The sequence below is a fragment of the Pan paniscus genome, chromosome 20 (genome assembly GCF_029289425.2).
Source record: "Pan paniscus chromosome 20, NHGRI_mPanPan1-v2.0_pri, whole genome shotgun sequence".
Classification (NCBI taxonomy): Eukaryota; Metazoa; Chordata; class Mammalia; order Primates; family Hominidae; genus Pan; species Pan paniscus.
Genome location: NC_073269.2, coordinates 11691542 through 11716850, shown reverse-complemented (window position 1 = coordinate 11716850; position 25309 = coordinate 11691542). Strand labels below are relative to the sequence as shown.

Here is a 25309-nt window from a genome sequence, read left to right as displayed (position 1 = left end):
TCCACCCCAGACTTACTTGGCTTCAGGTCCACATATCTGACTTTAGCAAACCCTGAGGATGTACACTGCCATTTGAGACACATTTCCCCAGAAAGAGAGGCTGGTGGGAAGATTCCACTGAGCTGAGAGAAGCCCCCGACAGCTGATCTTCTCCTGTCTCCATTTGGTTGAAATTTCACATTTTCTTTTCTTTTGAAAGGGGAAGCTCAAAAGAAACATGATGCCCTGGGCTTTACAGAAGAAACGAGAAATCCACATGGCCAAGGCCCATCGGAGACGAGCTGCGAGGTCTGCTCTCCCCATGAGACTCACCAGCTGCATCTTCCAGAGGCCGGTGACGAGGATCAGGTCTCATCCTGACAACCAGGTCAGACGCAGAAAAGGGGATGAGCACCTGGAGAAGCCGCAGCAACTCTGCACCTACCGGAGACTGCAGGCCCTGCAGCCCTGCAGCAGCCAAGGAGAAGGTTCAAGTCCACTGCATTTGGAGAGCGTCTTAAGTATCCTTGCAGCGGGGACGGCCAGTGAATCTCTGGACAGAGCTGGTGCTGAGCGTGTCCACAGCCCGCTTGAGCCCACCCCTGGGCAGTTTCCAGCTGTGGCAGGGGGGCCAACCCCAGGAATGGGTTGTCAGCTCCCACCGCCCCTCTCTGGCCAATTGGTGACTCCTGCAGATATCCGGAGACAGGCCAGGAGGGTGAAGAAAGCCAGGGAGAGACTGGCCAAGGCCTTGCAGGCAGACAGGCTGGCCAGGCAGGCAGAAATGCTGACATGTAGATGAAGCGCAGTCCCGGGCTTTCGGTCCCTTTCTTTTAATGCCCATCCTCATTCCTACTCTGAATTGTCACCCTTTTCCCTTCCCCACCAGTTCTTTAATAAAAGTATTTGAAAGGCAACAGGTGTAAGGAGTGGATGGTTTTGTGGTGAGAAATTGGGTTTTATGGGATGAGGAAGGAGACCTTTACATGTCACTGTACATCTCAGTTTCTGTTTACCATGATTTTAATTAATTGGGTTTTTTTTGTTTGTTTGTTTGTTTTGAGACGGAGTCTTGCTCTGTTGCCCAGGCTGGAGTGCAATGACATGATCTCGGCTCACTGCAACCTCCACCTCCCAGGTTCAAGCAATTCTCCTGCCTCAGCCTTCCAAGTTCCAAGTAGCTGGGATTACAGGCGCCTGCCACCACATCCGGCTATTGTTTGTATTTTTTTTAGTAGAGACGAGGTATCACCATGTCGGCCAGGCTGGTCTCAAACTCCCGACCTCAGGTGATCCACCTGCCTCAGCCTCCCAAAGTGCTGGGATTACAGGCATGAGCCACCGCGCCCAGCCACGCCCAGCTAATTTTTGTATTCTTGGTAGAGTCAGGGTTTCATCATGTTGGCCAGGCTGGTCTTGTCCTGACCTCAAGTGATCTGCCCACCTCAGCCTCCCAAACAGAATTTATTGTTATTATTATTTTGAAGAACTCCAAGTCCTGCCAGGGCAGGGTGGTTTACACCTGTTATCCCAGCACTTTGGGAGGCCGAGGCGGACAGATCGTTTGAGGTCAGGAGTTTGTGACCAGCCTGGCCAACTTGGTGAAACCCCATCTCTACTAAAAACACAAAAATTAGGCCGGGTGTGGTGGCTCACGCCTGTAATCCTAGCACTTTAGGAGGCCGTGGTGGTTGGATCACTTGAGGTCAGGAGTTTAAGACCAGCCTGGCCAACATGGTGAAACCTCATCTCTACTAAAAATACAAAAATTCGCTGGGCGCGGTGGCGGGTGCCTGTAATCCCAGCTACTCAGGAGGCTGAGGCAGGATAATTGCTTGAACCCGGGGGGGCAGAGGTTGCAGTGAGCCGAGATCGCACCAGTGCACTCCAGCCTGCACGACAGAGCAAGACTCTGTTTCGAAAAAAAAAAAAATACAAAAGTTAGCTAGGCTTGGTGGTGGGCACCTGTAATAACAGTGACTCGAGAGGCTGAGGCAGGAGAATTGCTTGAATCCGGGAGGCGGAATTTGCAGTGAGCTGAGATCACACCACTGCACTCCAGCCTGGGTGACAGAGCCAGATTCTAACTCAAAAAAAAAAAAAAAAAAGAACTCTAAGTCCTTCATTTCTAAGTCAAGAAGAGGACATTTCTGTCATTTCAGGGGGTCTCAGATTTTGCAGCTCATTTGAATTTCACAGTAAAATTTAAAAGGACTGGTGTCTGGATCCCAGGCAGGATCATTTGCATCCGTATAATGGAGTTTGCTGAGGTGCTGAGGGAGACATCAGTACCTTGAAATTGCCCTACATGATTAAATCTGTAAGCTAATTGTGTCTTTTTTTTTTTTTTTTTTTTAATTTGAGACGGAGTCTCACTCTGTCGCCCAGGCTGGAGTGCAGTGGCGCGATCTCAGCTCACTGCAAGTTCTGTCTCCTGGGTTCACGCCATTCTCCTGCCTCAGCCTCCCGAGTAGCTGGAACTACAGGCCCCCACCATCACGCCCAGCTAATTTTTTTTGTATTTTTTAGTAGAGACGGGGTTTCACAGTGTGAGCCAGGACGGTCTCAGCTCCTGACCTCATGATCCTCCTGCTTTGGCCTCCCAAAGTGCTGGGATTACAGGCGTGAGCCACCGCACCCGGCCCTAATTGTGTCTTAAACTTCCTGGTCCCAGGTCCAAATTGGCAAAATAGCCAGTATTTCTCTGCATCCCCAAAAATCAAACCAGGAGGATTTACGCAAGGAAAAGATTGTGAAAAATCATAAGAAAAAACTGAGTAGTCACTGCAGAGACCAAGGCTGCAGAAATTGTATTTTTTTATCTGTTTATCTATCAGGTGTTGGGTGTTTGTTTGTTTTGAGACAAATTCTCACTCTCGCCCCGGCTGGAGTGCAGTGGCGTGATCTCAGATCACTGCAACCTCCACCTCCCAGGTTCAAGGGATTCATGTACCTCAGCCTCCCAAGTAGCTGAGATTACAGGTGCCCACCACCATGCCTGGCTAATTTTTGCATTTTTAGTAGGAACAGGGTTTCATCATGTTGGCCAGGCTGGCCTCGAACTCCTGGCCTCAACCAATTCACCTTTCTCGGCCTGTCAAAGTGCTGCGATTAGAGGCGCGAGCCACTGCACCCAGGTGTGTGGGGTTTTTTTTTGTTTTTTTGTTTTGTATTGTTTTGTTTTGAGACAGAGTCTCGCTCTGTCACTCAGGCTGGAGTGCAGGGGCGCTATCTCAGCTCACTGCAAGCTCCACCTCCCAGGTTCATGCCATTCTCCTGCCTCCGCCTCCCAAGTAGCTGGGACTACAGGTGCCCACCACCATACCCGCTATTTTTTGTATTTTTAGTAGAGACAGGGTTTCACCGTGTTACCCAGGATGGTCTTGATCTCCTGACCTCGTTATCCACCTGCCTTGGCCTCCCAAAGTGCTGGGATTACAGGCATGAGCCACTACGCCCGGCCTGTGTTGTTTTTAATTGTATGTATTTAAGGCATACATGATGTTTTGATGCACGTATATGTAGCGAAATGATTACTACAATGAAGCAAAGGAACATATCTGTCTCCTGATGTAATTACCTTTGTGTACGTGTGTGTAGAAAGAGTAGCTGAAATCTACTCTTTCGGCAAATTCCCAGTATACAAGGCGGTATTCCTGAGGTTGCTTTTATGGGATGGAAGTTTGCTACAGATTGGCCATAAGTGGAAGTTTATATCTCAGTCTCTTTTCCTCAATTGTTATTGGCATAGAACTTACATAGAGCAAAGTGCAAAAAATCAGACACGTACATCTTCATGAACTTTCACAAACTGAACGCACTCATGCCCAGCACTGAAATCAATGAATAGAATAGCGGATTCATCCCCAGGTGCCTTTTCCCGCCACCTCATCCTGCCTCCCACGAAGGCACCCTCTGTTGTAACAGCACCTAGGATTAGTTTGGCTGGTTTTTGTTTCACGTGTAGGGAACCACATGGTATGCACTGTCTTGGGTTTGGATTAACCTCAGCTTTGAGAGATCAAGGCTTAAGGTTGTGCCGGTTGTCATTTGTGAGCTCTGATTGCTGTGAGAAGATCCGATGGGTGCAGATGCCCCAGTATTTATTCATTCTCCTGCTGTTCATTGGCTGGTTTCTGACAAGAGCTATTATGACTGCAGGTTCTGTGCCCCTCAGAACATGAAATTGGTGGGCACGCATGTACAATGTTGAGATAAATGCTGTGTACAAGGGAAGAGGGTAGACGTTTATACGGCTTTTGGGGTTTGTTTGAGACGGAGTATCGATCTGTTGCCCAGGCTGGAGTGTAGTGGCGCGATCTCAGCTCACTGCAACCCTCGCCTCCCAGGTTTAAGCGATTCTCCCGCCTCAGCCTCCCAACTAGCTGGGATTACAGGCATCCACCATCAGGACTAGCTAATTTTTGTATTTTTGTGGAGATGGTGTTTCACCATGTTTGCCTGGCTGGTCTTGAATTCCTGATCTCAGGTGATCTGCCTGCCTCGGCCTCCCAAAGTGCTGGGATTACAAGCTTGAGCCACCGCCTGTTTGTTCTTTTGCGACAGTCTCTCTCTCACCCAGGCTGGAGTGCAGTGGCGCAATCTTGTCTCACCGCAACCTCCACCTCTGGGTTCAAGCAATTCTCCTGCATCAGCCTCCCGAGTAGCTGAGACTACAGGCGTACGCCACCATGCCTGGCTAATTTTTTTGTATTTTCAATAGAGAGGAGGTTTCACCATGTTGGCCAGGCTGGTCTCAAACTCCTGACCTCAAGTAATCCGTGCGCTTCAGCCTCCTGAAGTGCTGGGATTACAGGTGTAAGCCACTGTGCCCAGCCTACAGCTTTTGTTTTTGAGACAGGGTCTTGCTCTGTCACCTAGGCTGGAGTGCAGTAGCTCAATCACAACTCACTACAGCCTTGATCTCCTGGGCTCAAGTGATCCTCCCACTTCAGCCTCCTAAGTAGATGGGACTACAGGCAGGCATCGCCATGCCTCACAATGCTTATTTTTCATTTTTTGTAGAGATAAGGTCTTCCTATGTTGTTCAAGTTGGTTCTAGACTACTGAGCTCAAGCGATCCTCCCACCTCTGCTTCCCAAAATGCTGGGATTACAGGCATAAACCACCATGCCTGGCCCTATACAGCTTTAATAGATGTTTGCATATAGTTTTCCAAAGTGGTTATTCCAATTTAAACTCCCACTATCCTTACAGGAAAGACTGGTCCCTCCATAATCTAGTCAGCACTTGGTGTTTCTGTGTTTTTCCCTTTAGCTAAGTTGATATCTATATAATAGTATCTTATTGTAATTTTTATTTTTTTAGCATTTCCCTGAAGCTAAAAGGGTTAAACATTTGCTCAAATTTTGCTGGTCATTTAGGCCGGGCGCGGTAGCTCATGCCTGTAATCTCAGCAATTTGGGAGGCCAAGGCGGGTGGATCACTTGAGGTCAGGCGTTCAAGACCAGCCTGGGCAACATGGTAAAACCCTGTGTCTACTTAAAATACAAAAATTAGCTGGACGTGGTGGTGGGAGCCTGTAATCCCACCTACTCAGGAGGCTGAGGCAGGAGAATCGCTTGAACCCAGAAGGCAGAGTTGCGCTGAGCCAAGATCGTGCCACTGCACTCCAGCCTGGGTGACAGAACAAGACTCCACCTGAAAATTAATGATAATAATAATAATAATAATAATTTTTTACGGTCACTTGTTTATATTCTTTTGTGTAGGGTCCATTCAAGTTTTTCACCCAGTTTCAAGTGTGTTTTCATTATTTTTCTGTTTGTTTGACATTATTCTTTTTTTTTTAAATATTAAAAATTTTTTTTATATATACTCTGGCTTGATGTACTTTCCTGGGGGTACAGAATCAAAACCTCTTCCCCCACTCCGGTTTTCCACGCTTTCTCTCTTACTGATGTATTTGAATGAATAGTTGCTCTTAATGTATCTTAATATGGTTCAAATTTGAATTTGCTCCTTTCTATTTAGAGTTTCATTGTATCAAGAAGGAAGATTGTCTCCTCATTGACTGTGAAGCTGTTCTTCTACCTAGTTTTTAATTAAAGCTATTTACTGTGTTTTATACTTAGAACTGAAACTAAGAGTATAAGAAATTAGGCCAGGCACGGTGGCTCACGCCTGTAATCCTAGCACTTTGAGAGGCCAAGGCAGGTGCATCACTTGAGGTCAGTAGTTCGAGACCACCCTGGCCAACATGGTGAAACCCCGTCTCCACAAAAAATACAAAAATAAGCTGGGTGTGGTGGCATGTGCCTATAGTCCCAGCTACTTGGGAGGCTGAAGCAGGAGAATCATTGAACCCAGGAGGCAGAGGTTGCAGTGAGCTGAGATCCCACCACTGCTCTCCAGCCTGGGTGACAGAGTGAGACCCCATCTCCAAAGAAAAGAGAGAAAAGAAAGAAAGGAAGAAAGAGAAAGAAAGAAAGGAAGGAAGGAAGGAAGGAAGGAAAATTAAAATGAGACTGAACCTAGAAAAAAGGTAGATTAGCAAAGTGGAACAAGGTTCAAGAGCAAATATTCCCACCAAAGCATGAACAACATTGGAAAATTCAGAGACAAGTGGGATGTGATTAAAAGAAGAGTAGAGAGAACTTGGACAAGAATGGATATCAGAAGTGAAGGAGACATATGCACCTTCCAAACCAATGAAAGACATCAACCCACAGATGCAATTGACTCCACACCCTCTAGGCAAAGGAAATACACAGGAAGCAATAATGAGCTACACTGTGGCCTACAAACCAACCACAACGAGAAAGAGTTTAGAGAATGTGGAAACCAAAGAAGCAAGGAAAAGCCTGACAGCTGACATCTCAACACAGGTAAAATGAGATAGACATCAGTGGGGCACCATTTCTAATATGCTGAAAGAAATTTGTCAAACCAGACACCCGTACCTCACAGCAATATTGCCCCCAAATAAAGATGCCTAAATAAAAGTGTAAAGGAAAACAATTAGTTGTTAGCAGCATTGAATTAGAAAAAAAATACTAGAATGAATTCTCAAGTCCACAGGGAAATAATCCCAGATTGAATGCTAGAAATGCAGAAAGGAATAAAGATGAATGCACAAGATAGTCTGTAGGTAAATATTAGTACATATTGCTTTATGAAGCAATACTAGAAATGTCTCCTGGAGAGTAAAATATGTGTAGAAATAATATGCATGAGAATGGTAATACAAAAGTCAGAAACAGCTAAAAAGAGAATTAAAAGTGTTCTAACGTATTCGCATTTTGTGGGAGGGGTTAAAGTAATTAACTGTATCAGAGTATAGGATTTAATTATTAGCATAACTACACAGATCTGTATGGCTGTAACTAGCAAGTTCATGGAGATAACAATAAAATAATAAACATATTTGATTCAAAGTCAGTCAAGTAAAGGCAAAAGGAACGTGAGTCAGTTAAGTCAAAACCTAGGAAAAATGAGATGATTGAAACAATTTCAAATTTACTGGTAATTATATTAAATGTAAATGCACAAAATAGAACTTTTTTTTTTTTTTTTTTTGAGATGGAGTCTCACTCTGTCGCCCATGCTGAGCTGCAGTGGTGCGATCTCCGCTCACCGCAACCTCTGCCTCCCAGGTTCAAGCGATTCTCCTGCCTCAGCCTCCCGAGTAGCTGGGATTACAGGTGCATGCCACCACACCAGGGTAAGTTTTGTATTTTTAGTAGAAATGGGGTTTCACCATGTTGGCCAGGCTGGTCTCGACATCTTGACCTCAGGTGATCTACCTGCCTTGGTCTCCCAAAGTGCTGGGATTATAGGCGTAAGCCACCTCTCCCGGCCAAAGTAGTAATTTCTTTGCAACAACTGTGTGATATATTCTATAGGATTGTGAATAAAAGTTTTGGGCTTTCTTTTCTTAACGAACATTGAAATGGTCTTTAGTTTTTGTTATTAAATCAAATATTACGTGAACATTGATGTACATAGACAGTTCCATTCCTATTTCTATAGAAAGTATTCAAAGATGTTTGGAAAACTGGGAGAAAAAGGGAAACATATCTAAAATGCTGATAGTAACTGTAAATACCACCCCGCCACACACACACACGTATTAAATTCTTTCTCTACTCACACTCTGTGTAGGTAACACCACATTGGTTTCTGTATACAGATTTAGAAATGCCTCAAATCCAATGGGCGGAGACAGGGTGTTCCCTGTGGATTATCCACTGATTGCATTATCACTCGCTTTCTCTATAAAAAGGGGAACCAGATGCAGAAGTCACTGCATTTTCCGGCAAGCCAAGGGTTGTCTGCATCTCAAGAGTGGGGTCAGCAAGAGAAACTCTACGGCTATGGGAGTGCCTGCGTTCACCTCTTTTCCGAGCCCACCTGTTCTGGTGAGTACGGGATTTTTATTGATTACAGGAATGTCCACATGTGTCCTTTTTCTTTCTGTAAGACAGCTTTACAGTTAGCAGTGGGTTGTTCTTAAAACTGGATGTTGTGGAAAGTTATACCTCGGGTGTTAATATTTGTTGAATAATGTTCATAGTATTCTCATTTTTGCCTATGAAACTGTATGGGGATAATAGTTTTGATTTTTTTTTTAAAAATCCAACATCACTAGGAAAGGGAAGAAGTATTATTTGGCCTTGCAGTCTTCAAATTGTCTCCCTCTCTGGAAAGCTCCTGAACCAGAAATTGCTTGGTCTGTTTTTTTAAAAAAACAAAAAACAAAAAAAATTAGTTCTCTGGTAAAATTTCATGATGAGTTGCTTATTCCCTAAACTCACTGTCACGATTCATTGTAGTGAATTTCTTTTCTCTTTCTCTGTTTCTCCTCCTTCCGTCCCTCTCTGTCACTCCCTTCTTCTTCATCATGGAACTTACTTATATCTGATATTCCACCAGAAGTTTGTTTTTAGTGCGTTTATTATGTCTTCCTTCTCACCAAGATGTAAATCAACAGAGTGGTGATTTATGAAGTTTACTTCTGGATCAGGGGTTCTACTGCACAGCTTGGCACATCATAAGTGCCCTGTAACTAAGGGGACTAAGTAATTTTCCCTCCAAAGGGGAACATCTTGGGTCAGTATTAATCTTTATGCCAGGGGTACTGTAAGGGGTAGTATTAATCTTTATGCCAGGACAACAAAAAATGAAATGAGAAGGACAGAAACGAAGGCTTTAAAATGGAAAGTGCACTGATGAGGTTTGTGGGGGAAACAGCTTTATGAGACTAGAGTCTTCCAATTGAGTTAGAGCAAGAAAGGACGTCAAATCTTAGGAGGCGCTTGATCATCTTTCTCAGTATGTCATCAAAAGATTCTCTCATGGTAGAACTCTAGTTAATTGAGCTTCTTAGAAACAGAAGGCAAACATGGTGTTTCTGAGGTTTTTCTTCATGAGCAGGAGGTGTTCAGGTGAAGGTGGGATCTGGGTGTGGCAGTGAGTATTTAAGGTGGCGAGTGCACGATTTCTTTGGAAACCAGAGAGTCAAGGAGCTATGAAAATGATGTTGTGTCCTGAAGCACAGCAGAAAGAGATACAGAGAAGCGTGAGGTCTTGGTGAACAGGGAAGTCTGGGATCCCGGTGTCCTGTTGGGGATGGGTTAGGAGGCACCAGCATCTGTGTAGCTGACAGTGGCAGGGAAGAGAAGAGAGGGGTGTCCTCTGAGGAGGATGAGGAGGGACAAGGTCTGGAACTGACCCTGGGTCATGACCTTGAGCATTTAGTCCTGGACTCGCATCAGCCCGATGAGGTCCCAGGACCCAGTGTCAATACCTGGAGCTCCTGCCAGCAGCATCAGGGTCACACGGAGAAATGCAGACTCTAGGGTCCACCCCAGACTTACTTGGCTTCAGGTCCACATATCTGACTTTAGCAAACCCTGAGGATGTACACTGCCATTTGAGACACATTTCCCCAGAAAGAGAGGCTGGTGGGAAGATTCCACTGAGCTGAGAGAAGCCCCCCACAGCTGATCTTCTCCTGTCTCCATTTGGTTGAAATTTCACATTTTCTTTTCTTTTGAAAGGGGAAGCTCAAAAGAAACATGATGCCCTGGGCTTTACAGAAGAAACGAGAAATCCACATGGCCAAGGCCCATCGGAGACGAGCTGCGAGGTCTGCTCTCCCCATGAGACTCACCAGCTGCATCTTCCAGAGGCCGGTGACGAGGATCAGGTCTCATCCTGACAACCAGGTCAGACGCAGAAAAGGGGATGAGCACCTGGAGAAGCCGCAGCAACTCTGCGCCTACCGGAGACTGCAGGCCCTGCAGCCCTGCAGCAGCCAAGGAGAAGGTTCAAGTCCACTGCATTTGGAGAGCGTCTTAAGTATCCTTGCAGCGGGGACGGCCAGTGAATCTCTGGACAGAGCTGGTGCTGAGCGTGTCCACAGCCCGCTTGAGCCCACCCCTGGGCAGTTTCCAGCTGTGGCAGGGGGGCCAACCCCAGGAATGGGTTGTCAGCTCCCACCGCCCCTCTCTGGCCAATTGGTGACTCCTGCAGATATCCGGAGACAGGCCAGGAGGGTGAAGAAAGCCAGGGAGAGACTGGCCAAGGCCTTGCAGGCAGACAGGCTGGCCAGGCAGGCAGAAATGCTGACATGTAGATGAAGCGCAGTCCCGGGCTTTCGGTCCCTTTCTTTTAATGCCCATCCTCATTCCTACTCTGAATTGTCACCCTTTTCCCTTCCCCACCAGTTCTTTAATAAAAGTATTTGAAAGGCAACAGGTGTAAGGAGTGGATGGTTTTGTGGTGAGAAATTGGGTTTTATGGGATGAGGAAGGAGACCTTTACATGTCACTGTACATCTCAGTTTCTGTTTACCATGATTTTAATTAATTATGTTTTTTTGTTTGTTTGTTTGTTTTGAGACGGAGTCTTGCTCTGTTGCCCAGGCTGGAGTGCAATGACGTGATCTCGGCTCACTGCAACCTCCACCTCCCAGGTTCAAGCAATTCTCCTGCCTCAGCCTTCCAAGTTCCACGTAGCTGGGATTACAGGTGCCTGCCACCACATCCGGCTATTTTTTGTATTTTTTTTAGTAGAGACGAGGTATCACCATGTCGGCCAGGCTGGTCTCAAACTCCCGACCTCAGGTGATCCACCTGCCTCAGCCTCCCAAAGTGCTGGGATTACAGGCATGAGCCACCGCGCCCAGCCACGCCCAGCTAATTTTTGTATTCTTGGTAGAGTCAGGGTTTCATCATGTTGGCCAGGCTGGTCTTGTCCTGACCTCAAGTGATCTGCCCACCTCAGCCTCCCAAACAGAATTTATTGTTATTATTATTTTGAAGAACTCCAAGTCCTGCCAGGGCAGGGTGGTTTACACCTGTTATCCCAGCACTTTGGGAGGCCGAGGCGGACAGATCGTTTGAGGTCAGGAGTTTGTGACCAGCCTGGCCAACTTGGTGAAACCCCATCTCTACTAAAAACACAAAAATTAGGCCGGGTGTGGTGGCTCACGCCTGTAATCCTACCACTTTAGGAGGCCGAGGTGGTTGGATCACTTGAGGTCAGGAGTTTAAGACCAGCCTGGCCAACATGGTGAAACCTCATCTCTACTAAAAATACAAAAACTCGCTGGGTGTGGTGGCGGGTGCCTGTAATCTCAGCTACTCAGGAGGCTGAGGCAGGATAATTGCTTGAACCCGGGGGGCAGAGATTGCAGTGAGCCGAGATCGCACCAGTGCACTCCAGCCTGCACGACAGAGCAAGACTCTGTTTCGAAAAAAAAAATATATAAAAGTTAGCTAGGCTTGGTGGTGGGCACCTGTAATAACAGTGACCCGAGAGGCTGAGGCCGGAGAATTGCTTGAATCTGGGAGGCGGAATTTCCAGTGAGCTGAGATCACACCACTGCACTCCAGCCTGGGTGACAGAGCCAGATTCTACCTCAAAAAAAAAAAAAAAAAGAACTCTAAGTCCTTCATTTCTAAGTCAAGAAGAGGACATTTCTGTCATTTCAGGGGGTCTCAGATTTTGCAGCTCATTTGAATTTCACAGTAAAATTTAAAAGGACTGGTGTCTGGATCCCAGGCAGGATCATTTGCATCCGTGTAATGGAGTTTGCTGAGGTGCTGAGGGAGACATCAGTACCTTGAAATTGCCCTACATGATTAAATCTGTAAGTTAATTGTGTCTTTTTTTTTGTTTTTAATTTGAGACGGAGTCTCACTCTGTCGCCCAGGCTGGAGTGCAGTGGCGCGATCTCAGCTCACTGCAAGTTCTGTCTCCTGGGTTCACGCCATTCTCCTGCCTCAGCCTCCCGAGTAGCTGGAGCTACAGGCCCCCACCATCACGCCCAGCTAATTTTTTTTGTATTTTTTAGTAGAGACGGGGTTTCACAGTGTGAGCCAGGACGGTCTCAGCTCCTGACCTCATGATCCTCCTGCTTTGGCCTCCCAAAGTGCTGGGATTACAGGCGTGAGCCACCGCACCCGGCCCTAATTGTGTCTTAAACTTCCTAGTCCCAGGTCCAAATTGGCAAAATAGCCAGTATTTCTCTGCATCCCCAAAGATCAAACCCGGAAAAGATTGTGAAAAATCATAAGAAAAAACTGAGTAGTCACTGCAGAGACCAAGGCTGCAGAAATTGTATTTTTTATCTGTTTATCTATCAGGTGTTGGGTGTTTGTTTGTTTGTTTTGAGACAAATTCTCACTCTCACCCTGGCTGGAGTGCAGTGGCGTGATCTCAGATCACTGCAACCTCCACCTCCCAGGTTCAAGGGATTCATGTACCTCAGCCTCCCAAGTAGCTGGGATTACAGGTGCCCACCACCATGCCTGGCTAATTTTTGAATTTTTAGTAGAAACAGGGTTTCATCATGTTGGCCAGGTTGGTCTCAAACTCCTGGCCTCAACCAATTCACCTGCCTCGGCCTCTCAAAGTGCTGCGATTAGAGGCGTGAGCCACTGCACCCAGCTGTGTGGGGGTTTTTTTTGTTTGTTTGTTTGTTTGTTTTTTGAGACAGAGTCTCGCTCTGTTGCTCAGGCTGGAGTGCAGCGGCGCTATCTCGGCTCACTGCAAGCTCCACCTCCCAGGTTCACGCCATTCTCCTGCTTCAGCCTCCCAAGTAGCTGGGACTACAGGCGCCCGCCACCATACCCAGCTATTTTTTGTATTTTTAGTAGAGACAGGGTTTCACTGTGTTAGCCAGGATGGTCTTGATCTCCTGACCACGTGATCCACCCGCCTTGGCCTCCCAAAGTGCTGAGATTACAGGCATGAGCCACTGCGCCTGCCTTGTGTTGTTTTTAATTGTATGTATTTAAGGCATACATGATGTTTTGATGCACGTATATGTAGCGAAATGATTACTACAATGAAGCAAAGGAACATATCTGTCTCCTGATGTAATTGCCTTTGTGTATGTGTGTGTAGAAAGAGTAGCTGAAATCTACTCTTTCGGCAAATTCCCAGTATACAAGGCGGTATTCCTGAGGTTGTTTTATGGGGTGGAAGTTTGCCACAGATGGGCCATAAGCGGGAGTTTATATCTCAGTCTCTTTTCCTTAATTGTTGTTGGCATAGAACTTACATAGAGCAAAGTGCAAAAAATCAGACACGTACATCTTCATGAACTTTCACAAACTGAACCCACTCATGCCCAGCACTGAAATCAATGAATAGAATAGCAGATTCATCCCCAGGTGCCTTTTCCTGCCACCCCATCCTGCCTCCCACAAAGGCACCCTCTGTTGTAGCAGCACCTACGATTAGTTTGGCTGGTTTTTGTTTCACGTGTAGGGAACCACATGGTATGCACAGTCTTGGGTTTGGATTAACCTCAGCTTTGAGAGATCAAGGCTTAAGGTTGTGCCAGTTGTCATTTGTGAGCTCTGATTGCTGTGAGAAGATCCAATGGGTGCAGATGCCCCAGTATTTATTCATTCTCCTGCTGTTCATTGGCTGGTTTCTGACAAGAGCTATTATGACTGCAGGTTCTGTGCCCCACAGAACATGAAATTGGTGGGCACGCATGTACAATGTTGAGATAAATGCTGTGTGCAAGGGAAGAGGGTAGACGTATATACAGCTTTTGAGGTTTGTTTGAGACGGAATATCGATCTGTTGCCCAGGCTGGAGTGTAGTGGCACGATCTCGGCTCACTGCAACCCTCGCCTCCCAGGTTCAAGCGATTCTCCCGCCTCAGCCTCCCAACTAGCCGGGATTACAGGCATCCACCATCAGGCCTAGCTAATTTTTGTATTTTTGTGGAGATGGTGTTTCACCATGTTTGCCTGGCTGGTCTTGAATTCCTGATCTCAGGTGATCTGCCTGCCTCGGCCTCCCAAAGTGCTGGGATTACAAGCTTGAGCCACCGCCTGTTTGTTCTTTTGAGACAGTCTCTCTCTCACCCAGGCTGGAGTGCACTGGCGCAATCTTGTCTCACCGCAACCTCCACCTCTGGGTTCAAGCAATTCTCCTGCATCAGCCTCCCGAGTAGCTGAGACTACAGGCATACGCCACCATGCCTGGCTAATTTTTTTGTATTTTCAATAGAGAGGAGGTTTCACCATGTTGGCCAGGCTGGTCTCAAACTCCTGACCTCAAGTAATCCGTGCGCTTCAGCCTCCTGAAGTGCTGGGATTACAGGCGTAAGCCACTGTGCCCAGCCTACAGCTTTTGTTTTTGAGACAGGGTCTTGCTCTGTCACCCAGGCTGGAGTGCAGTAGCTCAATCACCAAAGCCTTGATCTCCTGGGCTCAAGTGATCCTCCCACTTCAGCCTCCTAAGTAGATGGGACTACAGGCAGGCATCACCATGCCTGACGATGCTTATTTTTTATTTTTTGTAGAGATAAGGTCTTCCTATGTTGTCCAAGTTGGTTCTAGACTACTGAGCTCAAGCGATCCTCCCACTCTGCTTCCCAAAATGCTGGGATTACAGGCATAAACCACCATGCCTGGCCCTATACAGCTTTAATAGATGTTTGCATATAGTTTTCCAAAGCGGTTATTCCAATTTAAACTCCCACTATCCTTACAGGAAAGACTGGTCCCTCCATAATCTAGTCAGCACTTGGTGTTTCTGCGTTTTTCCCTTTAGCTAAGTTGATATCTATATAATTGTATCTCATTGTAATTTTTGTTTTTTTAGCATTTCCCTAAAGCTAAAAGGGTTAAATATTTGCTCAAATTTTGCTGGTCATTTAGGCCGGGCGCAGTAGCTCATGCCTGTAATCTCAGCAAATTGGGAGGCCAAGGCAGGTGGATCACTTGAGGTCAGGAGTTCAAGACCAGCCTGGGCAACACGGTAAAACCCTGTTTCTACTGAAAATACAAAAATTACCTGGATGTGGTGGTGGGAGCCTGTAATCCCACCTAGTCAGGAGGCTGAGGCAGGAGAATCACTTGAACCCAGAAGGCAGAGTTGCGGTGAGCCAAGATCATACCACTGCACTCCAGCCTGGTTGACAGAACAAGACTCCACCTGAAAATTAATAATAATAATAATAATAATTTTTTACGGTCACTTGTTTATATTCTTTTGTGTAGGATCCATTCAAGTTTTTCACCCAGTTTCAAGGGTGTTTTCATTATTTTTCTCTGTTTGTTTGACATTATTCCTTTTTTTTTTAATATTAAAATTTTTTTTTATATACACTCTGGCTTGATGTACTTTCCTGGGGGTACAGAATCAACACCTCTTCCCCCACTCCGGTTTTCCACGCTTTCTCTCTTACTGATGCATTTGAATGAATAGTTACTCTTAATGTATCTTAATATGATTCAAATTTGAATTTGCTCCTTTCTATTTAGAGTTTCATTGTATCAAGAAGGAAGATTGTCTCCTCATTGACTGTGAAGCTGTTCTTCTACCTAGTTTTTAATTAAAGCTATTTACTGTGTTTTATACTTAGAACTGAAACTAAGAGTATAAGAAATTAGGCCAGGCACGGTGGCTCACGCCTGTAATCCTAGCACTTTGAGAGGCCAAGGCAGGTGAATCACTTGAGGTCAGTAGTTCGAGACCACCCTGGCCAACATGGTGAAACCCCGTCTCCACAAAAAATACAAAAATAAGCTGGGTGTGGTGGTATGTGCCTGTAGTCCCAGCTACTTGGGAGGCTGAAGCAGGATAATCATTGAACCCGGGAGGCAGAGGTTGCAGTGAGCTGAGATCATGCCACTGCTCTCCAGCCTGGGTGACAGCGTGAGACCCCATCTCCAAAGAAAGGAAGAAAGGAAGGAAGGAAGGAAGGAAGGAAGGAAAATTAAAATGAGACTGAACCTAGAAAAAAGGTAGATTAGCAAAGTGGAACAAGGTTCAAGAGCAAATATTCCCACCAAAGCATGAACAACATTGGAAAATTCAGAGACAAGTGGGATGTGATTAAAAGAAGAGTAGAGAGAACTTGGACAAGAATGGATATCAGAAGTGAAGGAGACATATGCACCTTCCAAACCAATGAAAGACATCAACCCACAGATGCAATTGACTCCACACCCTCCAGGCAAAGGAAATACACAGGAAGCAATAATGAGGTACACTGTGGCCTATAAACCAATCACAACGAGAAAGAGTTTAGAGAATGTGGAAACCAAAGAAGCAAGGAAAAGCCTGACAGCTGACATCTCAACACAGGTAAAATGAGATAGACATCAGTGGGGCACCATTTCTAATATGCTGAAAGAAATTTGTCAAACCAGACACCCGTACCTCACAGCAATATTGCCCCCAAATAAAGATGCCTAAATAAAAGTGTAAAGGAAAACAATTAGTTGTCAGCAGCATTGAATTAGAAAAAAAAATACTAGAATGAATTCTCAAGTCCACAGGGAAGTAATCCCAGATTGAATGCTAGAAATGCAGAAAGGAACAAAGATGAATGCACAAGATAATCTGTAGGTAAATATTAGTGCATATTGCTTTATGAAGCAATACTAGAAATGTCTCCTGGAGAGTAAAATATGTGTAGAATTAATATGCATGAGAATGGTAATACAAAAGTCAGAAACAGCTAAAAAGAGAATTAAAAGTGTTCTAACGTATTCGCATTTTGTGGGAGGGGTTAAAGTAATTAATTGTATCAGAGTATAGGATTTAATTATTAGCATAACTACACAGATTTGTATGGCTGTAACTAGCAAGTTCATGGAGATAACAATAAAATAATAAACATATTTGATTCAAAGTCAGTCAAGTAAAGGCAAAAGGAACGTGAATCAGTTAAGTCAAAACCTAGGAAAAATGAGATGATTGAAACAATTTCATATTTACTGGTAATTATATTAAATGTAAACGCACAAAATAGAACTTTTTTTTTTTTTTTGAGATGGAGTCTCACTCTGTCGCCCATGCTGAGCTGCAGTGGTGCGATCTCGGCTCACCGCAACCTCTCCCTCCCAGGTTGAAGCGATTCTCCTGCCTCAGCCTCCCGAGTAGCTGGGATTACAGGTGCATGCCACCACACCAGGGTAAGTTTTGTATTTTTAGTAGAAATGGGGTTTCACCATGTGGGCCAGGCTGGTCTCGACATCTTGACCTCAGGTGATCTACCTGCCTTGGTCTCCCAAAGTGCTGGGATTATAGGCGTAAGCCACCTCTCCCGGCCAAAGTAGTAATTTCTTTGCAACAACTGTGTGATATATTCTATAGGATTGTGAATAAAAGTTTTGGGCTTTCTTTTCTTAAAGAACATTTAAATGGTCTTTAGTTTTTGTTATTAAATCAAATATTACGTGAACATTGATGTACATAGACAATTCCATTCCTATTTCTATAGAAAGTATTCAAAGATGTTTGGAAAACTGGGAGAAAAAGGGAAACATATCTAAAATGCTGATAGTAACTGTAAATACCACCCCGCCACACACACACACACGTATTAAATTCTTTCTCTACTCACACTCTGTGTAGGTAACACCACATTGGTTTCTGTATACAGATTTAGAAATGCCTCAAATCCAATGGGTGGAGACAGGGTGTTCCCTGTGGATTATCCACTGATTGCATTATCACTCGCTTTCTCTATAAAAAGGGGAACCAGATGCAGAAGTCACTGCATTTTCCGGCAAGCCAAGGGTTGTCTGCATCTCAAGAGTGGGGTCAGCAAGAGAAACTCTACGGCTATGGGAGTGCCTGCGTTCACCTCTTTTCCGAGCCCACCTGTTCTGGTGAGTACGGGATTTTTATTGATTACAGGAATGTCCATATGTGTCCTTTTTCTTTCTGTAAGACAGCTTTACAGTTAGCAGTGGGTTGTTCTTAAAACTGGATGTTGTGGAAAGTTATACCTCGGGTGTTAATATTTGTTGAATAATGTTCATAGTATTCTCATTTTTGCCTATGAAACTGTATGGGGATAATAGTTTTGATTTTTTTTTTTAAAAATCCAACATCACTAGGAAAGGGAAGAAGTATTATTTGGCCTTGCAGTCTTCAAATTGTCTCCCTCTCTGGAAAGCTCCTGAACCAGAAATTGCTTGGTCCGTTTTTTTAAAAAAACAAAAAACAAAAAAAATTAGTTCTCTGGTAAAATTTCATGATGAGTTGCTTATTCCCTAAACTCACTGTCACGATTCATTGTAGTGAATTTCTTTTCTCTTTCTCTGTTTCTCCTCCTTCCGTCCCTCTCTGTCACTCCCTTCTTCTTCATCATGGAACTTACTTATATCTGATATTCCACCAGAAATTTGTTTTTAGTGCATTTATTATGTCTTCCTTCTCACCAAGATGTAAATCAACAGAGTGGTGATTTATGAAGTTTACTTCTGGATCAGGGGTTCTACTGCACAGCTTGGCACATCATAAGTGCCCTGTAACTAAGGGGACTAAGTAATTTTCCCTCCAAAGGGGAACATCTTGGGTCAGTATTAATCTTTATGCCAGGGGTACTGTAAGGGGTAGTATTAATCTTTATGCCAGGACAACAAAAAATGAAATGAGAAGGACAGAAACAAAGGCTTTAAAATGGAAAGTGCACTGATGAGGTTTGTGGGGGAAACAGCTTTATGAGACTAGAGTCTTCCAATTGAGTTAGAGCAAGAAAGGACGTCAAATCTTAGGAGGCGCTTGATCATCTTTCTCAGTATGTCATCAAAAGATTCTCTCATGGTAGAACTCTAGTTAATTGAGCTTCTTAGAAACAGAAGGCAAACATGGTGTTTCTGAGGTTTTTCTTCATGAGCAGGAGGTGTTCAGGTGAAGGTGGGATCTGGGTGTGGCAGTGAGTATTTAAGGTGGCGAGTGCACGATTTCTTTGGAAACCAGAGAGTCAAGGAGCTATGAAAATGATGTTGTGTCCTGAAGCACAGCAGAAAGAGATACAGAGAAGCGTGAGGTCTTGGTGAACAGGGAAGTCTGGGATCCCGGTGTCCTGTTGGGGATGGGTTAGGAGGCACCAGCATCTGTGTAGCTGACAGTGGCAGGGAAGAGAAGAGAGGGGTGTCCTCTGAGGAGGATGAGGAGGGACAAGGTCTGGAACTGACCCTGGGTCATGACCTTGAGCATTTAGTCCTGGACTCGCATCAGCCCGATGAGGTCCCAGGACCCAGTGTCAATACCTGGAGCTCCTGCCAGCAGCATCAGGGTCACACGGAGAAATGCAGACTCTAGGGTCCACCCCAGACTTGCTTGGCTTCAGGTCCACATATCTGACTTTAGCAAACCCTGAGGATGTACACTGCCATTTGAGACACATTTCCCCAGAAAGAGAGGCTGGTGGGAAGATTCCACTGAGCTGAGAGAAGCCCCCCACAGCTGATCTTCTCCTGTCTCCATTTGGTTGAAATTTCACATTTTCTTTTCTTTTGAAAGGGGAAGCTCAAAAGAAACATGATGCCCTGGGCTTTACAGAAGAAACGAGAAATCCACATGGCCAAGGCCCATCGGAGACGAGCTGCGAGGTCTGCTCTCCCCATGAGACTCACCAGCTGCATCTTCCAGAGGCCGGTGACGAGGATCAGGTCTCATCCTGACAACCAGGTCAGACGCAGAAAAGGGGATGAGCACCTGGAGAAGCCGCAGCAACTCTGCGCCTACCGGAGACTGCAGGCCCTGCAGCCCTGCAGCAGCCAAGGAGAAGGTTCAAGTCCACTGCATTTGGAGAGCGTCTTAAGTATCCTTGCAGCGGGGACGGCCAGTGAATCTCTGGACAGAGCTGGTGCTGAGCGTGTCCACAGCCCGCTTGAGCCCACCCCTGGGCAGTTTCCAGCTGTGGCAGGGGGGCCAACCCCAGGAATGGGTTGTCAGCTCCCACCGCCCCTCTCTGGCCAATTGGTGACTCCTGCAGATATCCGGAGACAGGCCAGGAGGGTGAAGAAAGCCAGGGAGAGACTGGCCAAGGCCTTGCAGGCAGACAGGCTGGCCAGGCAGGCAGAAATGCTGACATGTAGATTAAGCGCAGTCCTGGGCTTTCGGTCCCTTTCTTATAATGCCCATCCTCATTCCTACTCTGAATTGTCACACTTTTCCCTTCCCCCCCAGTTCTTTAATAAAAGTATTTGAAAGACAACAGGTGTAAGGAGTGGATGGTTTTGTGGTAAGAAATTGGGTTTTATGGGATGAGGAAGGAGACCTTTACATGTCACTGTACATCTCAGTTTCTGTTTACCATGATTTTAATTAATTGGGTTTTTTTTTGTTTGTTTGTTTGTTTTGAGACGGAGTCTTGCTCTGTTGCCCAGGCTGGAGTGCAATGACATGATCTCGGCTCACTGCAACCTCCACCTCCCAGGTTCAAGCAATTCTCCTGCCTCAGCCTTCCAAGTTCCAAGTAGCTGGGATTACAGGCGCCTGCCACCACATCCGGCTATTGTTTGTATTTTTTTTAGTAGAGACGAGGTATCACCATGTCGGCCAGGCTGGTCTCAAACTCCCGACCTCAGGTGATCCACCTGCCTCAGCCTCCCAAAGTGCTGGGATTACAGGCATGAGCCACCGCGCCCAGCCACGCCCAGCTAATTTTTGTATTCTTGGTAGAGTCAGGGTTTCATCATGTTGGCCAGGCTGGTCTTGTCCTGACCTCAAGTGATCTGCCCACCTCAGCCTCCCAAACAGAATTTATTGTTATTATTATTTTGAAGAACTCCAAGTCCTGCCAGGGCAGGGTGGTTTACACCTGTTATCCCAGCACTTTGGGAGGCCGAGGCGGACAGATCGTTTGAGGTCAGGAGTTTGTGACCAGCCTGGCCAACTTGGTGAAACCCCATCTCTACTAAAAACACAAAAATTAGGCCGGGTGTGGTGGCTCATGCCTGTAATCCTAGCACTTTAGGAGGCCGTGGTGGTTGGATCACTTGAGGTCAGAAGTTTAAGACCAGCCTGGCCAACATGGTGAAACCTCATCTCTACTAAAAATACAAAAATTCGCTGGGCGTGGTGGCGGGTGCCTGTAATCCCAGCTACTCAGGAGGCTGAGGCAGGATAATTGCTTGAACCCGGGGGGGCAGAGGTTGCAGTGAGCCGAGATCGCACCAGTGCACTCCAGCCTGCACGACAGAGCAAGACTCTGTTTCGAAAAAAAAAAAAATACAAAAGTTAGCTAGGCTTGGTGGTGGGCACCTGTAATAACAGTGACTCGAGATGCTGAGGCAGGAGAATTGCTTGAATCCGGGAGGCGGAATTTGCAGTGAGCTGAGATCACACCACTGCACTCCAGCCTGGGTGACAGAGCCAGATTGTACCTCAAAAAAAAAAAAAAAAGAACTCTAAGTCCTTCATTTCTAAGTCAAGAAGAGGACATTTCTGTCATTTCAGGGGTCTCAGATTTTGCAGCTCATTTGAATTTCACAGTAAAATTTAAAAGGACTGGCGTCTGGATCCCAGGCAGGATCATTTGCATCCGTATAATGGAGTTTGCTGAGGTGCTGAGGGAGACATCAGTACCTTGAAATTGCCCTACATGATTAAATCTGTAAGCTAATTGTGTCTTTTTTTTTTTTTTTTTTTTTAATTTGAGACGGAGTCTCACTCTGTCGCCCAGGCTGGAGTGCAGTGGCGCGATCTCAGCTCACTGCAAGTTCTGTCTCCTGGGTTCACGCCATTCTCCTGCCTCAGCCTCCCGAGTAGCTGGAACTACAGGCCCCCACCATCACGCCCAGCTAATTTTTTTTGTATTTTTTAGTAGAGACGGGGTTTCACAGTGTGAGCCAGGACGGTCTCAGCTCCTGACCTCATGATCCTCCTGCTTTGGCCTCCCAAAATGCTGGGATTACAGGCGTGAGCCACCGCACCCGGCCCTAATTGTGTCTTAAACTTCCTAGTCCCAGGTCCAAATTGGCAAAATAGCCAGTATTTCTCTGCATCCCCAAAAATCAAACCAGGAGGATTTACGCAAGGAAAAGATTGTGAAAAATCATAAGAAAAAACTGAGTAGTCACTGCAGAGACCAAGGCTGCAGAAATTGTATTTTTTTATCTGTTTATCTATCAGGTGTTGGGTGTTTGTTTTGAGACAAATTCTCACTCTCGCCCCGGCTGGAGTGCAGTGGCGTGATCTCAGATCACTGCAACCTCCACCTCCCAGGTTCAAGGGATTCATGTACCTCAGCCTCCCAAGTAGCTGAGATTACAGGTGCCCACCACCATGCCTGGCTAATTTTTGCATTTTTAGTAGAAACAGGGTTTCATCATGTTGGCCAGGCTGGCCTCGAACTCCTGGCCTCAACCAATTCACCTTTCTCGGCCTGTCAACGTGCTGCGGTTAGAGGCGCGAGCCACTGCACCCAGGTGTGTGGGGGTTTTTTTTGTTTTTTTGTTTTGTATTGTTTTGTTTTGAGACAGAGTCTCGCTCTGTCACTCAGGCTGGAGTGCAGGGGCGCTATCTCAGCTCACTGCAAGCTCCACCTCCCAGGTTCATGCCATTCTCCTGCCTCCGCCTCCCAAGTAGCTGGGACTACAGGTGCCCACCACCATACCCGCTATTTTTTGTATTTTTAGTAGAGACAGGGTTTCACCGTGTTACCCAGGATGGTCTTGATCTCCTGACCTCGTTATCCACCTGCCTTGGCCTCCCAAAGTGCTGGGATTACAGGCATGAGCCACTACGCCCGGCCTGTGTTGTTTTTAATTGTATGTATTTAAGGCATACATGATGTTTTGATGCACGTATATGTAGCGAAATGATTACTACAATGAAGCAAAGGAACATATCTGTCTCCTGATGTAATTACCTTTGTGTACGTGTGTGTAGAAAGAGTAGCTGAAATCTACTCTTTCGGCAAATTCCCAGTATACAAGGCGGTATTCCTGAGGTTGCTTTTATGGGATGGAAGTTTGCTACAGATTGGCCATAAGTGGAAGTTTATATCTCAGTCTCTTTTCCTCAATTGTTATTGGCATAGAACTTACATAGAGCAAAGTGCAAAAAATCAGACACGTACATCTTCATGAACTTTCACAAACTGAACGCACTCATGCCCAGCACTGAAATCAATGAATAGAATAGCGGATTCATCCCCAGGTGCCTTTTCCCGCCACCTCATCCTGCCTCCCACGAAGGCACCCTCTGTTGTAACAGCACCTAGGATTAGTTTGGCTGGTTTTTGTTTCACGTGTAGGGAACCACATGGTATGCACTGTCTTGGGTTTGGATTAACCTCAGCTTTGAGAGATCGAGGCTTAAGGTTGTGCCGGTTGTCATTTGTGAGCTCTGATTGCTGTGAGAAGATCCGATGGGTGCAGATGCCCCAGTATTTATTCATTCTCCTGCTGTTCATTGGCTGGTTTCTGACAAGAGCTATTATGACTGCAGGTTCTGTGCCCCTCAGAACATGAAATTGGTGGGCACGCATGTACAATGTTGAGATAAATGCTGTGTGCAAGGGAAGAGGGTAGACGTTTATACGGCTTTTGGGGTTTGTTTGAGACGGAGTATCGATCTGTTGCCCAGGCTGGAGTGTAGTGGCACGATCTCGGCTCACTGCAACCCTCGCCTCCCAGGTTCAAGCGATTCTCCCGCCTCAGCCTCCCAACTAGCTGGGATTACAGGCATCCACCATCAGGCCTAGCTAATTTTTGTATTTTTGTGGAGATGGTGTTTCACCATGTTTGCCTGGCTGGTCTTGAATTCCTGATCTCAGGTGATCTGCCTGCCTCGGCCTCCCAAAGTGCTGGGATTACAAGCTTGAGCCACCGCCTGTTTGTTCTTTTGCGACAGTCTCTCTCTCACCCAGGCTGGAGTGCACTGGCGCAATCTTGTCTCACCGCAACCTCCACCTCTGGGTTCAAGCAATTCTCCTGCATCAGCCTCCCGAGTAGCTGAGACTACAGGCGTACGCCACCATGCCTGGCTAATTTTTTTGTATTTTCAATAGAGAGGAGGTTTCACCATGTTGGCCAGGCTGGTCTCAAACTCCTGACCTCAAGTAATCCGTGCGCTTCAGCCTCCTGAAGTGCTGGGATTACAGGCGTAAGCCACCGTGCCCAGCCTGCAGCTTTTGTTTTTGAGACAGGGTCTTGCTCTGTCACCCAGGCTGGAGTGCAGTAGCTCAATCACAACTCACTACAGCCTTGATCTCCTGGGCTCAAGTGGTCCTCCCACTTCAGCCTCCTAAGTAGATGGGACTACAGGCAGGCATCGCCATGCCTCACAATGCTTATTTTTCATTTTTTGTAGAGATAAGGTCTTCCTATGTTGTCCAAGTTGGTTCTAGACTACTGAGCTCAAGCGATCCTCCCACCTCTGCTTCCCAAAATGCTGGGATTACAGGCATAAACCACCATGCCTGGCCCTATACAGCTTTAATAGATGTTTGCATATAGTTTTCCAAAGTGGTTATTCCAATTTAAACTCCCACTATCCTTACAGGAAAGACTGGTCCCTCCATAATCTAGTCAGCACTTGGTGTTTCTGTGTTTTTCCCTTTAGCTAAGTTGATATCTATATAATAGTATCTTATTGTAATTTTTATTTTTTTAGCATTTCCCTGAAGCTAAAAGGGTTAAACATTTGCTCAAATTTTGCTGGTCATTTAGGCCGGGCGCGGTAGCTCATGCCTGTAATCTCAGCAATTTGGGAGGCCAAGGCGGGTGGATCACTTGAGGTCAGGCGTTCAAGACCAGCCTAGGCAACATGGTAAAACCCTGTGTCTACTTAAAATACAAAAATTAGCTGGACGTGGTGGTGGGAGCCTGTAATCCCACCTACTCAGGAGGCTGAGGCAGGAGAATCGCTTGAACCCAGAAGGCAGAGTTGCGCTGAGCCAAGATCGTGCCACTGCACTCCAGCCTGGGTGACAGAACAAGACTCCACCTGAAAATTAATGATAATAATAATAATAATAATAATTTTTTACGGTCACTTGTTTATATTCTTTTGTGTAGGGTCCATTCAAGTTTTTCACCCAGTTTCAAGTGTGTTTTCATTATTTTTCTGTTTGTTTGACATT

At 45.9% G+C, this 25309-nt stretch overlaps 2 protein-coding genes across 2 annotated transcripts; both read left to right on the top strand.

Annotated features, from left to right (window-relative positions):
• The first annotated feature begins 214 nt into the window (after positions 1-214).
• Positions 215-2643, top strand: LOC129394686 (putative methyl-CpG-binding domain protein 3-like 3). The gene has a single exon (XM_063600771.1). The coding sequence runs from the start codon at positions 218-220 to the stop codon at positions 779-781; it is 564 nt and encodes a 187-aa protein (XP_063456841.1). The 5' UTR covers positions 215-217; the 3' UTR covers positions 782-2643.
• A 7362-nt stretch (positions 2644-10005) lies between these two features.
• On the top strand, positions 10006-10850 carry LOC129394673 (putative methyl-CpG-binding domain protein 3-like 3). Its single transcript, XM_055102984.2, has one exon. It carries the CDS (start codon positions 10020-10022, stop codon positions 10581-10583), a length of 564 nt encoding a protein of 187 aa, XP_054958959.1. The 5' UTR covers positions 10006-10019; the 3' UTR covers positions 10584-10850.
• Positions 10851-25309: the final 14459 nt, after the last annotated feature.

Coding starts and splice junctions, on each gene's coding strand:
- LOC129394686 (XM_063600771.1), top strand. CDS start 218: ATGATGCCCTGGGCTTTACAGAAGAAACGAGAAATCCACATGGCCAAG.
- LOC129394673 (XM_055102984.2), top strand. CDS start 10,020: ATGATGCCCTGGGCTTTACAGAAGAAACGAGAAATCCACATGGCCAAG.